This window comes from Cervus canadensis, chromosome 24 (assembly GCF_019320065.1).
Source record: "Cervus canadensis isolate Bull #8, Minnesota chromosome 24, ASM1932006v1, whole genome shotgun sequence".
Lineage (NCBI taxonomy): Eukaryota > Metazoa > Chordata > Mammalia > Artiodactyla > Cervidae > Cervus > Cervus canadensis.
The window spans coordinates 48,268,352-48,285,667 of NC_057409.1; the positions used below are offsets into that span (position 1 = coordinate 48,268,352).

Genomic DNA, 17,316 nt, shown 5'->3' on the forward strand with positions numbered 1-17,316 from the left:
ACCTCCACTTTCAAATAAGTGATCTGACTTTATATATCCTATAAAATCTAATATTCTGATATACACCAAATGTAATCACACCTCTTACATACAGTATAACAAATGGTAAAAACATGATTTGCTAGACCAAGTGTTTTGATTTTGGTTCAGAAAACCAAAGCCTAACTTTTAAAAATGCTTGCGGAACACAAAACAGAACACAAAAATGTGTATACTAATTACAGGTGTATGAAAATGTATTTCTGTCTTACTAAGGGAGATTATATAAATAGTTTATTCTTTTTTCAATAAAATTGCTTATATGTTGAGAGAAGTATTTATTATGTTTACTGTGATTCTAATCCTTAATCATGCCTTGGTGATTTTTTTTTTAATAGGGTCAAGAATTTGCTCCAAAAAGTGTGGCAATAATTGGTCATTCTATGGGTGGCCTTGTTGCAAGAGCATTGCTTACACTGAAAAATTTTAAACAAGATCTGATCAATCTTCTTGTTACACAAGCCACACCTCATGTTGCTCCTGTGATGCCTTTAGATCGTTTCATTACAGGTGGGTACTGTTAAATAAACACTAACTGACCTCCCCATTGTTGTTTAGGATTAAGCAAATCCTTGCAGCTACTCCCTTTAGAGTATGCTACAGGTTTATCCATGTGTGAAGCAGCTTAGGTTTAAATCAGCACTTCCAGTTCTGAGCATCTCTTTTTGTGACTTTCAGCTTAAGACTCATAACTGAAGCTGCTGTTAGTTTCCTATGCCTGTCGCATGTTAGCATGGACGGCATGTGTCCTACAGCCTCTAGGCCTTTGAGCTTCAGCTTAGTTGTTCTTGAGGTTGACTCCCAGTCTCCTGAAGTGTATTTATATTTCTGTGTTTTGTTAACTCTTCTGGCTACTCTATTCAAAATACATGTATTTAGGTAAAATAGTAGAAGTGCCTGTTTTTAAATAAATAAGTCTGCTAACACTTTATATGATGAGATGAGTTAGGATTGCTAACATTCATAGAGCTCTTATATTTTGGATATTGTGGCAAGAACTACGTGACTGTTAGGTCATTTGATCTGTAGGGCAGTCCTTTGAGGTAGCTACCGTTATTATAGCTGTGTTCACAGATAGAAAAAAAGAGGCCAGGATAAATTCTTGCCCAAAATCACATAGCAAGAAAATAGTGGAGCCAGTATTTGACACTGGCAAGCTTGTTTCTGGGCCTGTGCTTTTACCCTTTGCATATGCTGCCTCTGAATTGAGTTACATTATAATAACAGAGGAAATAAAACTATGGGTAATACTGTAATTTTGCAGAGAATTTTGAGTGAAGAACAGGAATCTCTGATTGCTGTCATCTAATTAAATAATGATAATGTTGGAGAATAAGAATTAAATGCCTATTCTCTCAACTTTTTATTAAAGTCAAGTATTGTCTTCATGGCTTATTGGAATATTGTATGTGTAGAAGAAAATCTTTAGAAAGAAATAATTATTTTTCCTGATCAGTAAATTTGTACAGCTTCTTATTCTATAAAAATTTGCATCATCTTAATTGTGCTGAAAATTTTTTTTATAGATTAGTGAGACACATACCCTAAGGACTCCAAACCAAAGTAGTTATCCAAAACACCCATCTCAGCATGACATTGCCAAGGAGTAACTTATTTGCTGAGATATCTGGTGCAGTAATACTTAAAGAGAAGGTTGATTTTTCTCCTTATTATATTTAAAACTTTGCCTGTAGAACTCTTTGAATAAAAAATTTAATTTTGTATTGAAGTTAAATATGCCTTCCTGATTCTAATAATTATAAATTATTATTTATAATAGGTTTAGAAAAAATTAAAGACATAGTCACAATACTTGTCATCATAATAAGATTTCTTTCTCTTACTGCATTTTATGTGGTATATGTAGGTGAGCCCTGCAAGTTATATTAGAATTACTCAAAATCCTTTTTAAAAATCTCTCTGAGGAAAGAACTGTCAAGAGAATCAGGTTTTAGTGTTTTTGAAGGATACTTATGGTCTGCCTCTGAATGGTTTAGACCAGGTTTCCGCACCCTCTGGGATCTGATGCCCGATTATCTGAGGTGGATCTGATGTAATAATACTAGAAATAAAGTGCAGAATAAATGTAATGCCCTTGACTCATTCTGAAATCATTCCCCCAATCCTGGTCCATGGAATAATTGTCTTCCACAAAATCTGTCCCTGGTTCCCAAATAGTTGGGGACCACTGGCTTAGGCTGAAAGTGCTTCTTAGGATCAAGGTGCCTTCCCAGTAGTTAGCAAGCTTCTTGGGCTTCCCTTGTGGCTCACTGGTAAAGAATCTGCCTGCAATGCGGGAGACCTGGGTTCGATTCCTGGGTTGGGAAGATGCCCTGGAGAAGCGAAAGGCTACCCACTCCAGTATTCTGGCCTGGAGAATTGCATGGACTATACAGTCCATGGGGTCGCAAAGAGCTGGACACAACTGAGCGACTTTCACTTTGCCATTTATTTTGTATTTATTTTTTATTGCATCAAGCCATAATTAGTATAAAAAAGCAAAAGTTCAAAGGATGATAGGTTTTTAGGTTTTCAGGAGACCCATATTATGCACAGAAGTAAATTCCCTGTTTGTACTTGTTGGAAATAGTGTCCTTAAATAGGGAGAAAGGAAGCCTTGCGCTGGGCTCTGCACTTTAGAGGGCCCTGCTCTGGTGTTGCCATACACACACAGGTGTGGAGTGTACAGGGCAAACAGCCTCCCTACTTAGAGGTTGTACCTTTACTTCTGGACCATGATCCAGGTAGCCAGTCTTTCAGACTTTTCTTGTCCATATGCCTCAAGCTCACTTCCTTAGCCCCTCTTTGGATCTGTCTTGAGGACAGGTATGTGCAATCCTGAGCTTGAACTGTGGCCAGGGGTGGCTCTGCTTGAGGCACAGACAGAACTTGGATGTGCTCAGGAGGTCCTTGTGATGCAGGATGGAATGTGTGTGGGACGTAAAGGAGGAGAGCTCAGTGACCTGCTCTCCCTGTGCCGCAGATGCCCACAGAGATACGTTCTCCCTGCGCTGCCATCAGCCAGTGTCCGGCTCCAAGGCGTCCTTGTTGCTGTTGCTCAGTCCCTCAGTCCTGTCCGACTCTTTGCAGCCGTAAGGACTGCAGCACACCAGGCTCCCCTGGCCTTCACCACCTCCCCGAGCTTGCTCAAACTCATGCCCATTGAGGCGGTGATGTAGCCAGCCATCTCATGCTCTGTCGCCCAAATTTTTCTGATCTTCCATAGGTAAAGTGGAAAAATTATCCCCAAGTAGTTCCCTTTGAAACTGCTTGTTAAACTAAATGAATAGAATCTTCTTAAACATCAGATTTTCTACAGTAGAGAGTCCCAAGAATAATGTGACTGTCATTGCCCTGATAGATGATATTTTAAGAACTTAAATAGCACTTTGTGTGGTCACCAGTACTATAGTAGCTGCAGTAAAAAGCTTCTGAGCCCTTATAAACAAGGACACAGCCATGATTAGGAAGATCTACAGCTCCTTAGCGTAGTAAACTTGTATCTTTGGAAGAATTTGGGGTGTTTCTTTCTATATTATGTGGCTCGTGAAAAAAAAGCATCCTTGTGGAATGTAGAGACCTGTTTGCTATAGACTTGTCAAAGCTAGTAAAATTGGGCTATCTATATTTTTCTTGTCAAAGCTCAGTAAAATTACTCTGGGGAAATTTTTCTTTATTGATATGTTTATTAACTCAGTATTTGTACTCTGATGGGGAAAGTAGAATATGTGTAAAGATAACTGATTTTACTCAAAGAAATGTGGATGGCATTGTTTATAGACAATTCATATGGCTTAAACAGAAATTCAGTTTAATATTAGTATCCTAGATAGGTTATTGTTTCAGGGAGTGGTTGCTAACTTTTAATGTATGTCTTTTCTATTTCCCACCAGATTTTTATATGACTGTAAACAACTATTGGATTTTAAATGCTAGACAGATAAATTTAACCACACTTTCTGTAGCTGGAGGATTCCGGGATTACCAAGTTCGTTCAGGACTGACTTTTCTACCAAAATTAAGCCATCATACCAGTGCCTTATCTGTTGTGGTAATCTTTTTTAAAGATTCTACTGAAGTAGTAACATGATGGTCACAGTGGGGCATGAAAGGAGAACTGATATGTGGTTGGTTGGAAATGATTGCTTAGTTGCTGTAGTATACTGTGTGTACATGTTTGCATGTGTGTGTGAGAGGACAGAGATATGAAAAAATGAATATTATTATTTGGGAATGCAGAGGCATGGATACTTAAATCCATGGAAAGTGAAAAAAATGTTAGAAACTTCATGCAAATCACTCTTACATAAGACAATTGTTTCTTGTTCAAAGTGCCTATCCATTGATTAGAGTATTAAGTATGAGAAAGTGTGGACTGAAATCCGAGGGCCCTTGGTGTATCTCAGTGGTATGCTATACACAACAGTAGTAGATCAAACGTTTCACATACTCTTGAATTTTATACTTGAATGAAGGTTTACTGGTTTTAAAATTTAAATTTAGCTTTGATACTTGATAGTAGCTTCCCTGGTGGCACAGACAGTAAAGAATCTGCCTGCCATGTGGGAGACAAGAGTTCGATCCCTGGGTTGGGAAGATTCCCCTGGAGAAGGAACTGGCAACCCACCCCAGTATTCTTGCCTGGAGAACCCCATGGACAGAGGAGCCTGGTGGGCTACAGTCCATGGGGTTGCAAAGAGCTGGACACGACTGAGTGATTGATACTTGATAGAGTATCAAAGTATAGATAGAGCCCTGATAGAGTATCAAAGTATAGATAGAAACCTGATAAATAAACTTGCTACTTATTCTTCCCTGCTAGTACATCAGGTATTTGATCTTTAACTGGGATACATAGTTTCTGTAAAATATGTTCAGGTTTCTTTTTAGGACTTACATTATTTTTGTATTTTTAACTTTGAAGTCTTCAGTTAAGAGCTTAATTTTTAAACTCAGTGTACACATTGTCTCCAAATATAACTCAATTTAATTTCTGAAAAGAAAATTCATAGCGTTCCTTTTGCTTTTTAGATGATAGTTCTTTGTTTCATAGTTGTTCTCTTCATAGATATGCCTTTGCTCGACTTAGCTACTATTGCTCTTCCGTAAATTGCTATTCATTAAGTAAATATTGAATGCTACGTAGAACAAAAATTATTAGGCTGTTCTGCCCTTATCAACCATTTTCTTACTACTGGAGGAGCTATGATATAGCCGTAGTAGCTTTGGAACTAATTAGTACTAATTTACTTATTGGTAAACCTCTCTAAGCTCATTGTTGGTATGAATCTGGTTTTTTGCTGCTGAAATATTTTGGGCAGATATATTCTAGTTTTTGAAACTCTAAATATGAAATTCTTAGTAAAAATAGACGTTTTAGTCATATAAAATTGGATATAACTTATTGCCTAGACTTGATCTGGAGCATGATGCTGTATTGATACCCTCTTTTACAGCTTTTAAAGAATTTGGTTTTTTTAATGGTGTGTGTGCACATGCTTTTCTAATTGATTTGTTAATGTATTGTGTTTAAGGCAACTTGTGTATCTGTGTCTCTGATGAAAATATATTTCACTTATTATGGAACTTAAAGCTGGTTATTGTATAATCTGAGTTTTATTTAGCCTTTTAAAAAATTTTTTTTATTTTTATTTATTTATTTATTTTTATTTAGCTTTTAAATATTTCATTATTTAGTTTTTAGCTCTCAAATAATCTTAAGTCTTTTATATATCTACATGTATGTTCTCCTTAAAAAAACAATTATTAAGAAGTAATTTTTTAATGATTATCTCTAGACCAGTTAAATGACACTGAACCCATTGGGGAAAAAAACCATTCAAGTTAGAGACCTTAGTTATTTTAGTATGGTAGGTCAAACTTCTATAATGTTCACTTATGCAGATAATGGCACTTAAACAGTAGAATTTTACATTTTGCTCATTTAACTGCCCTAGGTGTGTATTTAAGTGGTGGGTGGTTTTGTGAAGGAGGCTCAGTAAGGGACTCAGGCTTCCCCTTCTTGAATGCCTTACCCAAAAGGTTGCTTTAATCATCACTGTTGCAACCACAGGAAGGGAGGAGAAAGCATGGAGGCAGAGCAGTCAGGTCTGATGGTGACACATACCCCTCTTTTTTACACACTGTTAGTACTTAGTCACTCCTTAGAGTTAAGAGACTGAAATACGCACTCTAGCTACCACAAAGATTGTGAGCAACTACCTTTATTGTTTATGTTGACTTTTTTTTAGCTCTAACACAGATATTAGACTGAATGAAAGTAAATTAGCTTTGTGTCCTAGTTAATAGTAAATTATGTCTACAGTGAGTTCTCATTTTACTGAGAATCTAATGAAACCTTAGAACCACAGTGAACTCTGATTGTCTCAGTTTTTAAAGTAAGTTGCCAGCAGTAATTCCTAAATAAGATATCTAATATCTATAAGTTCATTTAGTAAGCTGTAGATTTTCCTTCAACTGTAGAGCCTGGAACCCAAATACACATTGTTATTTGCAGAGTACCAGGGTTACAATGACTCAATGACTCATTAGAAGTTATAAATACCTTTTTTTTTTTTTTAATTAAAGAGGCATGTTAGGCCTTTAAATTTTATCACACATAGCATTGTTAGTTTCCTATTTTCATTTTATTTTGACATTTCTAGGGAGAGCATCTCTTTGTGTCTTTGACAGTGCAGAGAGAGAGATGATATGAAAAATAATATTAGATTTACCTAATATTCCCCCATTGTATGTAAGATGCTGTTCATTCACGAGGAGGTCATTACCTTGTATCAAAAAATTCTCAAAAAAAAAAAAAAAATTCTCTAGCTCTTGGATGTTGCTGGTCATTGTTAGGAAACCTTCTGAAAACTTAAATTTTTTACTAGGCTTTTGCCCTTCTGTCTCTAACCTGTAGTATATATTGCTAATCATCTAGAGATTTTTTTTTTAATGAAAGTCTGTACCCCACTTATAAAAGTCTGATTTGGTAGTTTTGTGATTAGGCATATTTATTTTGAATAAAGTCTCCCCAGGCGTGGGTATCTCTCAGATATATCCTGATTAGAATTAACATCTTAGAATTTATTAAGTGATAGCCTAATCAGAACTGAAATTACTGAAATATCTATTATAATTTATACATACACTATGATTTATTAAAAATTTATAAATTCAGCCTCTTATTAGAGTAATGAGGAGTTAGACATTAAACTTCAGTAAGTAACCTGTAGATGTTTTAATAATTTTTAAAGAATAATTTAAGCTTGACTAAGTAGTAATGACAAAGAGAGTTATTTTATGCAGGAAATATTGTAATATTTTGGGGTCACCTTTTTTTGGGAGGGGTTACCTTTTTATAAGACATTTTAAAATGTCTGTGCATCATAAAATAGTGAAACTAATGTTACATGTTTCTAAATACTAGCCTATAAGAATTTCAAGGCTGTTGGAGAATAACAAGTGTGCTTTTCTTAACTATGATTTTGTTTCTTTCCTTTTAGAGTTCAGCAGTGCCTAAGACATGGGTCTCAACAGACCACCTCTCCATTGTGTGGTAAGTTAATATAACTTACTTTGGCAGTTTGTGACAGTCCTCTTTGCTCATGAGTGAGTAGATTGGTTTGTTATCTTTCTTAGAGCTTTCTCTATAAATAAATAAGGGCTTGGGAGAAAGATTAACTTAGGGGTTAGAATTTCAACCTTTGTTCTTGTCTTGGTTTGACCAAGGTGTCCTTGGCAACCTGTAAAACCATCGCCTGGAGAACCCGTAGCAGCAGTCTCAAAGGAAGCTAATGTCAAATGTCAGAATTTTGGGATTTATCATGGTTGGGCAGAATCAAAGACTTTGGCCAGTCACCAAACTCAGGGACTTGATTATTGCAGCACTGATTATTCTGGAACAGCACATGGAAAACCAAGTAGGCTTAATATAAATAAATAGATTAAATAAGGGGCAGGAAATACATAAACCCTAGTATCTTATCTCTGTGTCCATTGGCTTAAAGATTCTCTTTTCACCTTGCTCTGGCTATGCAATCAGTGGTGTCGGGAACACAACCATTCAGACATGTAAAGATGGGTCAGACAATATGCCTGTGTCCCGGGGTAGACATGGAGATTTAGGGAAGACAGAGCAGCCGGATACTTCTACTCTGAAATATCTGGGAAGGTTAAATTTACTTTATTTAGATAGGTTTCAGCTTTAAGATGTATGCTTAATAATAATGATTTGTTAAATAATTTTAGAGTTCACCGCATTAAAAGAAATTTCTATAGTCCATTAATTTTTTATGTTTTTTATCGAAGTATATTTATGTTTGTATCAAAAGTATATTTTTAAAGAAAGTTTCATTTGTAACATTTTATTCTTCAGGTGTAAACAATTGCAATTGACTACAGTTCGAGCATTCTTTGATCTTATTGATGCTGATACTAAACAAGTATGTATTTTTAAACTAAAAGTTACTTCATTGAAGTAAAACATTTTGTTAGAGCAGTGAAAAATTTAATACATTTTTTTACTTGGATGGTAATAGAAGCCTACACCTTATATTGACTGTGATTAGTTTCAAATGGAAATATCTTTGTTTATCTGTAATCTTTGATCACTAGTAATAATTAAGAATGCAGTAAAATTGAAAGAATGAAAGATACCATAAATCTTCCTCAGTTCTTCCTTTTTACTGTTTAACGTTTGATATATGTCCTCCTTTTTTGGGGGGTGAAGGGAGAAGGAAATGGCAACCCACACCAGTATTCTTGCCTGGGAAAAATCCCATAGACAGAGGATCTGGCTTTCCTGGTGGCTCAGATGGTAAAGTGTCTGCCTGCAATGCGGGAGACCTGGGTTGGATCCCTGGGTTGGGAGGATCCTCTGGAGAAGGATGTGGCACCCACTCCAGTACTCTTGCCTGGAAAATCCCATGGATGGAGGAGCCTGGTAGGCTACAGTCCATGTGGACAAAGAGTCGGACATGACTGAGCGACTTCACTTTCTCTTTCTTTGGAGAAAAAAGTTCCTTTTATTTTCATATTATTTGTCATTATGGCAGGTTTTGGGAATTCTTTCCCCTGAAGGCTCCAGTTTTTTGAGTCTATTATGTGTAGTTTCTTTCACAGTAGCTCTCTAGGTAATGCTTTCCTTTTTATTGTGTCTTACTTAACCTTGCTCCAGTAGCATTTTCTCTTAGGAATAAGGTAGTGTATTCTTTTCTTTACTCCTTCAGAAAGCTGCATAACTATTATCAGAGAGAATGATTGATAAAAGAAAGACACAAATTGATCTGTTTTACCACATTTTAAATCACAAGATGCCATATTTTAGTTACTGTATTAAAGTAAATCAGCTTTATAGGTTTAACACTGTTAATATTGCAATTGTATAGTCATGGAATGGAAACATTTTTCAGCTTTTCAACATTGTTTTAATTGTGACTGTTTAGCTATGGCCAATATGTTTAGGAAAAACCCCATTTCAGCTGATAACAGATGAATTTCAGAAGGTATATATTTTTAAAATGATATATCAAACTAATTTTAACAAATCATATCTTGTTTTCCATTAAATTCTAAGATGAGAAAACCCTAATACTAGCATGTAATAAATTATAATTTTGGATGGATAAGTGTTTTACAGATGCATTTCAAGGGACAAATGAGAAATTTTTGACTAATACTGTTAAGAATCAAAATACTATGAAACGGAGCTTTTTCACAAATTCACTATATATGATAGACTAGACTAAATATTCGATAATAAAATGTTGGGATATTTTACTAAACATTAGACATTAAAATGTTGGGATATTTTCCTGCTTCTCAAGAAGCATTCAGTTTAGGAAGAAAAACATACATACTTACAAGGGAACTATAACTCAAAGTGTAAGTAGTCTCACATTAAGCACTTAGAACAGTGCCTGGACCAGAGTAACTGTTGACTTTATTTTTATTGGAACTTCCCTGGTGGCTTAGCTGGTAAAGAATCCACACTTGAAACAAAGTTTCATTAGGTCATCACAATGGATATAAAAGGATACAGAATATATCAATGTTCTTTCTAGATAACTCAAAATCCCAAGAAGAAATTGTCTGTTTTGAATCACCATTTTATAAGACACCCAGCAAAACACTTTGAGGAAAATCCAGCAATAATTTCTGACTTAACAGGTTGGTAGTAATAACATTTTAATTTTAAGTATAAGTTTTGGATATTATTTTAGGTGAATTTGTCATTAGCAGATAAACTCTTTGTAATGCTTCCAGTGTTATAGTCCTATTATATTTTATTAATTTCCCTGTGCTGATTTCTTATGAGGTTCTTGACTAAGAGAAAAAATTAAAAAGTGATATGTAACATTGCTGATAAAAATTTTGTACTGAAAATAATATGACAGTAGCTAAGTTTAAAAGAGTTAATTGCCTCTCTTCTCCTGACAGCCACATAAATAAATGCTACATCATTCTTGACTTAGTTTCTTGGTATCATTCTTTAGTCTTGTGGTTTAATAGCATATCTTTTGCTGGTAAATTTTGTTTTTAATATGTATTTATACTCTACGTAGGTTGGAAAATATTTGTTTACTTCTGTTGATACTTCTTAGAGTTACGCACCAAATAGTTTTTAAATGCTTCACTTGATCTGAGTGCCCCTCGGTGATGAGTATATGGAGAATATCTCCTTGGATTTTATATTTTTTAAATAGCTGGTATTCAGGAAGATGCTTTTTTCAAATCCTGTTATGACTGAGAAGTATGCAGTAAAAGAAATCACTTAATATTTTTTAAAAAGTCAAATAAATTAATTTCTTTTACCTTAGGGACATCTATGTGGGTTCCAGTAAAAGTGTCCAAATGGACATATGTGGCTTACAATGTAAGTACACCACCAATGGATTTAACAATTTTTTTTCCAAAATATTTTAGTATTTCTCTTTCAAAGTTAGACTTTTTAAAGAAGATAAGCACTTGTCTTTTTCCCATCTTAAATCAGTTTAGTAATAATTCCCTGATATCTAGTCAGTGTTCAGTTTTCTAGTTTTATCATAACTGTCAAATTTTTTATTGTTTCCTTGTTTTCTGGTTTGCTTAAATCAGGTTACAAACAAAATCTACATATTATTTGTTGATATATCTCTTACTCCTCTTTAAATTTCTAATACCTCCTTTACCCTTTTTTTCCTTGCAGTTTATTTGTTGGGAAAAAAAAAAGTCATTTTTTCTCAGAGTTTCACGGTCTTGATTTTGCTGATTGCATTCCTGTAGTGTCATTCCATATATTCCTTTGCCTACTCCTTCCTGTGACTTGGTAGTTGAGTCTAGATGCTTCATCAGATTCACATTTTTGTTTTGCTTTTCTTTTTACTAGACTCGTCTTTTTGTGATGTTAGCAGCTATTATTGATGAAGAAGGCATAGAGTCATTAATTCATTTATTGCAAAAGCAATAAGACTGTGGTTTGATTATTCCTTCTTTATTAACTGAAATACTATATAGAAAACTTCTCATCTGCTAAATTTATCTAGAGTGGAGCAAATAGATTATGAAGGAAAAAAATGATAATTCTGTGTATCTTTGGATATTACATTTACTGGTTTTCAGAATAGTTAGTTGGCTCACCAACACCCTCCATCAGTGATCATAAGATTTTGGGGGGGGGGGTTCCTCTAGTGTTATCATGAGCTCAGACATTTTTGTGTTTCTGTCTAAACTAAAATACTAAAATTGTCCTGTCTTTGATACTAAAATTTCTATTAAAACTATACAAGCAACTCCTGCAGCTCAATTCCAGAAAAATAAACAACCCAATCAAAAAATAGGCCAAAGAACTAAACAGACATTTCTCCAAAGAAGACATACAGATGGCTAACAAACACATGAAAAGCTGCTCAACATCACTCATTATTAGAGAAATGCAAATCAAAACCACAATGAGGTACCATTTCACGCCTGTCAGAATGGCTGCTATCCAAAAGTCTATAAGCAATAAATGCTGGAGAGGGTGTGGAGAAAAGGGAACCCTCTTACACTGTTGGTGGGAATGCAAACTAGTACAGCCGTTATGGAGAACAGTGTGGAGATTTCTTAAAAAACTGGAAATAGAACTGCCATATGACCCAGCAATCCCACTTCTGGGCATACACACTGAGGAAACCAGATCTGAAAGAGACACGTGCACCCCAGTGTTCATGCAGCACTGTTTATAATAGCCAGGACATGGAAGCAACCTAGATGCCCATCAGCAGACGAATGGATAAGGAAGCTGTGGTACCTATACACAATGGAATATTACTCAGCCATTAAAAAGAATTCATTTGAACCAGTTCTAATGAGATGGATGAAACTGGAGCCCATTATACAGAGTGAAGTAAGCCAGAAAGAAAAACACCAACACAGTATACTAACGCATATATGTGGAATTTAGAAAGATGGTAACGATAACCCTATATGCAAGACAGAAAAAGAGACACAGATGTATAGAACAGACTTTTGGACTCTGTGGGAGAAGGCGAGGGGGGTATGATCTGAGAGAATAGCATTGAAACATGTATATTATCAATTGTGAAACAGATCGCCAGTCCAGGGCTGGTGCACTGGGAAGACCCAGAGGGATGGCATGGGGAGGGAGGTGGAAGGGAGGATCGGGATTGGGAACACATGTAAATCCATGGCTGATTCATGTCAATGTATGGCAAAAACCCCTACAATATTGTAAAGTAATTAGCCTCCAACTAATATAAATAAATGAAAAAAAAACAAACAACAAAACTATTCCGTCTTTGACCAGTAGAAGCCATTTCAATGTAGGCTCCTGGATCTTTTTGGTATAGCTGCTCTCTAGTTGTCTTTGATGTTTTCCTCACTCTAGTATAAGATAATATTTTAGCTCATTGTGTGACATTTCCTGTCCCAGACCTTGAATCTGGCTTTTTCTCAAAGTAGCTCTTCCTAGTTTTTGGTAAACAGTATCTAAAATCCGTAACTTGGGCACTTACAGGTGTTATGAGTAGTGAGCTATCATTTCTAAGGCCTTTCCAGCGAACAGAGCTAAGAAATGTCCGGTCATGAGGCCAAAAACCAAACCCAACAAGAAAAGCAGGGATTCGTATTGATGCTTCCAAGACAAGTTCAGGTGTTCAGAGTTTGTACTGTTTTGTATTTGTATCTTCTTCTCATCCCTAGAGTAATGGTTTGCAACATCAAGAAGGATAGAATTAAAATAATCCTTTAGAATTCATTAGAATAATTATTACTTTGTCTGAATTTTTGAATTATGAAATTATCTACTCTCATAATAGTTTTATTGTGTTTTCCCTCTTGTTTTTAGGAATCTGATAAGATATATTTTACATTTCCCCTTGCAAATCACAGAAAAATCTACACTCATGTCTATTGTCAGAGCACCATGCTGGTAAGATAATTGGTACACTTTTATGTAAATTTTAAAGGCTGACTATTGTTTATTTTTAAAATTCAGCTTAATGGATTTCATCTTTAGCTATAAACTATTATTAAACCAATTTAATTGAAAAACATTTATCTGGAACAGAGTATTGATTGAAAAGTACTGATCAAAATGTATCTGTAACTGGTATACTGTTAGCTTGTACTTTGCCTCTAGCTTAGGTTTTTCCTTCTTTCTACCTTAGTTTCACTGTGTTTAGGATGAAGGAATTCAGTTCAGAGTTTCTTTAATTCTAAAATTATGTTAGTACTTTAAAGAAATAGATACATTTAAGCAAAACTGTTCTCTGTTTTATAAACTGTTCTCTGTTTTATAAACTAAATACTGTTTTTCCATTGACTTCCGTACTGAAATTTGGAGTACATTTTATACCAAATATTCTCTAAAGTAGTTTAGTAACTTTTTGTTACAGTGTTACCCAGATTTACAGTGTCAATATGATGATTTTGTGTATTTCTTTTTAATGAGTACCTACTATGCTACAAATATGTTATATGCTTTAGCATCTTTTCTTATATTAGGACTGTTTAATAATTTATCGACACTTCTTGCTTTCAGGAATTTGCCTCCCAATTTGGGTGCTTTGCTCTCTATTCTGGTTTTTTTCCCCTCATACACTAGGATTCTTCACTTTATATTTACATCTTTCAGAATTTAAGTTTCCTCATTTCCCTTTTGTTGGATTATTTGTGTTTTTTAGGACTAGGATCTAATATGTCACTTAGTTGGTTGATACTGCCATTTGATATATAGTAAAGTCAGACCAACCTAGACAGCATATTAAAAAGCAGAGACATTACTTTGCCAACAAAGGTCCATCTAGTCAAGGCTATGGTTTTTCTAGTATGGATGTGAGAGTTGGACTGTGAAGAAAGCTGAGCGCCGAAAAATTGATGCTTTTGAACTGTGGTGTTGGAGAAGACTCTTGAGAGTCCCTTGGACTGCAAGGAGATCCACCCAGTCCATCCTAAAGGAGATCAGTCCTGGGTGTTCATTGGAAGGACTGATGATGAAGCTGAAACTCCAGTACTTTGGCCACCTCATGCGAAGAGTTGACTCAGTGGAAAGACCCTGAAGCTGGGAGGGATTGGAGGCAGGAGGAGAAGGGGACGACAGAGGATGCGATGGCTGGATGGCATCACCGACTTGATGGACATGAGTTTGAGTAAACTGCAGGAGTTGGTGATGGACAGGGAGGCCTGGCGTGCTGCGATTCATGGGGTTGAAAAGAGTCGGACACGACTGAGTGACCGAACTGAACTGAAAGTCTTTAGAAGAGTTGGTAGGCAGACATTGGGGGCTAGATACTAGTGAATACTAATTTTAGTGGATTTGCCACAGTTTTGCATCTCTCAGCCTAAAATTTGGATGAACAGTTTATCCCAAGAGAATCTGGCCCTGAGGGTGATGGCTTAAAGCATCCACACTATTCCAAATAAAAATGGCAGTATTGAGAAAAATCTTTGCCAAAGTGCAAATATATCCGTTTGGTTCATTGGAGGATCCCTTTTTTGTAATAAGGTCTATGGATATGTGGAGAATCTTTTAAAATCTTCTCCATTTTTATCATAGATGTTTTCAAACGTATAAAAGTAGAGTATAACTGTTACACAGCTTTAACAGTTACCAACACTCTGCCATTCTAATGTGATTTAATCCTTCTTCACTTTTTTTGACTGAAGCATTTTTAAAGCAAAATTCAGGCATTTTATCATTTTATTCATACATATTTCAATCTTTCTAACAGAGAAGAATTTTACACATTATTATAATATCATTATTTTACCCACCAAAATTAATTACATATTCCTTAATGTCATATGGTATCTAGCCCATGTTCAATTTTCCTTTGTTCATTTAAGTTTTAAGTTGGCTTATTTGAATCAGAATCCAAAAAGTACATACATGGCATTTGATTCATAGATCTTATGTCTCTTTTATAACAGTCCCCTCTTTTTTCCTCCCATGCCATGTATTTGTTTTGGGTTTAGTTGATTGTATTCTTGTGCTATCTTTTAACATGTATTTCTGTCCCTTATGTTTTCTGTAAACTGGTAGGTAGGTAGATCTAGAATCTTGAATAAATTTTTTTTTGGTAGGAGTGTTTTATAAGTAGAGCTGCATACTTACCACATTGTTAGGTAAGTGGTTGTCCCATTTTGAGTGACAAAAAAAATCAGTGCACTGATTTTTCAGTGAACTCAGGTCCTACTGGCATGATCCATTATCAAGTTCTAATCAGTCCTTCATCTAATGATGTTAGCAGCTGTTGAGGATGTCAGTTTTTTTTTTTTTACCATAGATAGATATTTTTTTAGATCTATAAATTTTATGATCAAATAGCGTTTTCTTTTCTGTATACTTCAGGAGTTAGCAAATCCTGAGTGACTTTCTCTGATTTTTAATACAAGCTTTATAATTAGCTGAGGTAAGAGTGTTTACTAGATAACCTGAAGTTGTTCTTTTGACACCTTCTAGGTTTTAACAACACAGTGTCTTAGGGTTGGTTTGAATAATACTTTATTCAATCTGTTAGTGACTAAATCAGAATTCCCTAGACACCAAAATAAGTAGTTTGGAATATTGGCAGTTTTCATAATAAAGGCTATCTTTGATATAGGCTCCTTTAGTAGCTGCAAAAACCAGTCGTACAAATGAGTTGATCTTGAGAGGTTGCTAGGTTTTCTTTGTCTAGGCCCATGCAGTTCTCTCCTGTTGCTTTGGTTTGTAATGTCATGTATTTGTACTGGGAAGCACAGATAACTGATAAAGAAGTCAGACAAGTATTTTGTCAGCAGTGGAGAGTCGAGAAGTACCACAATGCTCTTGTTTTCTTTCAACTTACTTTTCTATGTTCTTGAAAAATATCTTAAAATTTTATTTAAACTCCATGAGGGCAGAGACTCAATCTGCTTGATTCATCATTTTTCTTGAGGGTTTAGCATAATTCCTTGGCTCCGGATTAGATTTTATAAATTCTAGTTGAATGAAAACATTGATACTTTTATTGCTCTGTCTACATACTAAGGGACAATGTATGTAGCTGTCTCAGCAGTGTTTCTTATTCTCTTATGCTCTGGTAGGAGTTCAGTATTGTTAGATCTTGGAGCACTGCTCTTACTACTTCATTAAAAGTTGAAGTGACAATCTTTGGTCATACTGCTTTTAAATAACTGAAGCTGAATATGTAATATTGTTAAAATACCACAGCCATCTCTGCAGTATTCCCAATCTGCACTAACAAAGTTACAACTAAGCTTTAGTCTTAAACCCTTGGAATTGTGTTTCAATCCAAGCACAATCTCAGTTGCATAAAAGTTACCTGTCTAGTAATCAAATGAGAACTCAAATGATAAACTAAAAAGCTATATTAGATTATTATTTTTAATTACTTGGCTTGACTCTGGCTTTTTCCCCCCTCTTTGTATGAAAGTCCACTTGTAGTTCATTCTTATTTTTTGTTAAAATGTAGGTTACTTTCTTTGTAATTTCTATCTAATTAAAGTGTGGACATTGCTGAACTCTAAATGTTTGTTCAGACATTAGACCTGCGTAGCAGTATGCTATGGAAAGATTACCCATCATCTCATCTCTCATACTGCTGCTCCAGGTTACTTGCTTACCTGTCTGTTTAGACTTCTTTGCCTACCATTGACCTGTTTGACTTTTGAGACCATTTTGAATACATTTCTGAATAGCAAGTTATTATTTTATGTTTCATTATGCCTACTGACCCTATCATAAACAGTGAAATGCTTATTTTATATAGTTATTTTCTATAATATTGTGCTTTGTTTTGTGTTACTAATCAA

The 17,316-nt window shown here is 35.1% G+C and overlaps 1 protein-coding gene across 2 annotated transcripts in view; it reads left to right on the forward strand.

Annotated features, from left to right (window-relative positions):
• Positions 1-17,316, forward strand: part of PGAP1 (post-GPI attachment to proteins inositol deacylase 1) — a 76,432-nt gene that overhangs the window by 17,960 nt on the left and 41,156 nt on the right. For both annotated transcript variants that reach the window (XM_043445054.1, XM_043445055.1), the window contains exons 4-10: positions 378-549; positions 3,933-4,090; positions 7,545-7,597; positions 8,417-8,483; positions 10,104-10,209; positions 10,860-10,915; positions 13,367-13,450. In XM_043445054.1, the coding sequence (XP_043300989.1) occupies positions 378-549; positions 3,933-4,090; positions 7,545-7,597; positions 8,417-8,483; positions 10,104-10,209; positions 10,860-10,915; positions 13,367-13,450 (696 nt within the window). The remainder of the gene's footprint in view (positions 1-377; positions 550-3,932; positions 4,091-7,544; positions 7,598-8,416; positions 8,484-10,103; positions 10,210-10,859; positions 10,916-13,366; positions 13,451-17,316) is intronic.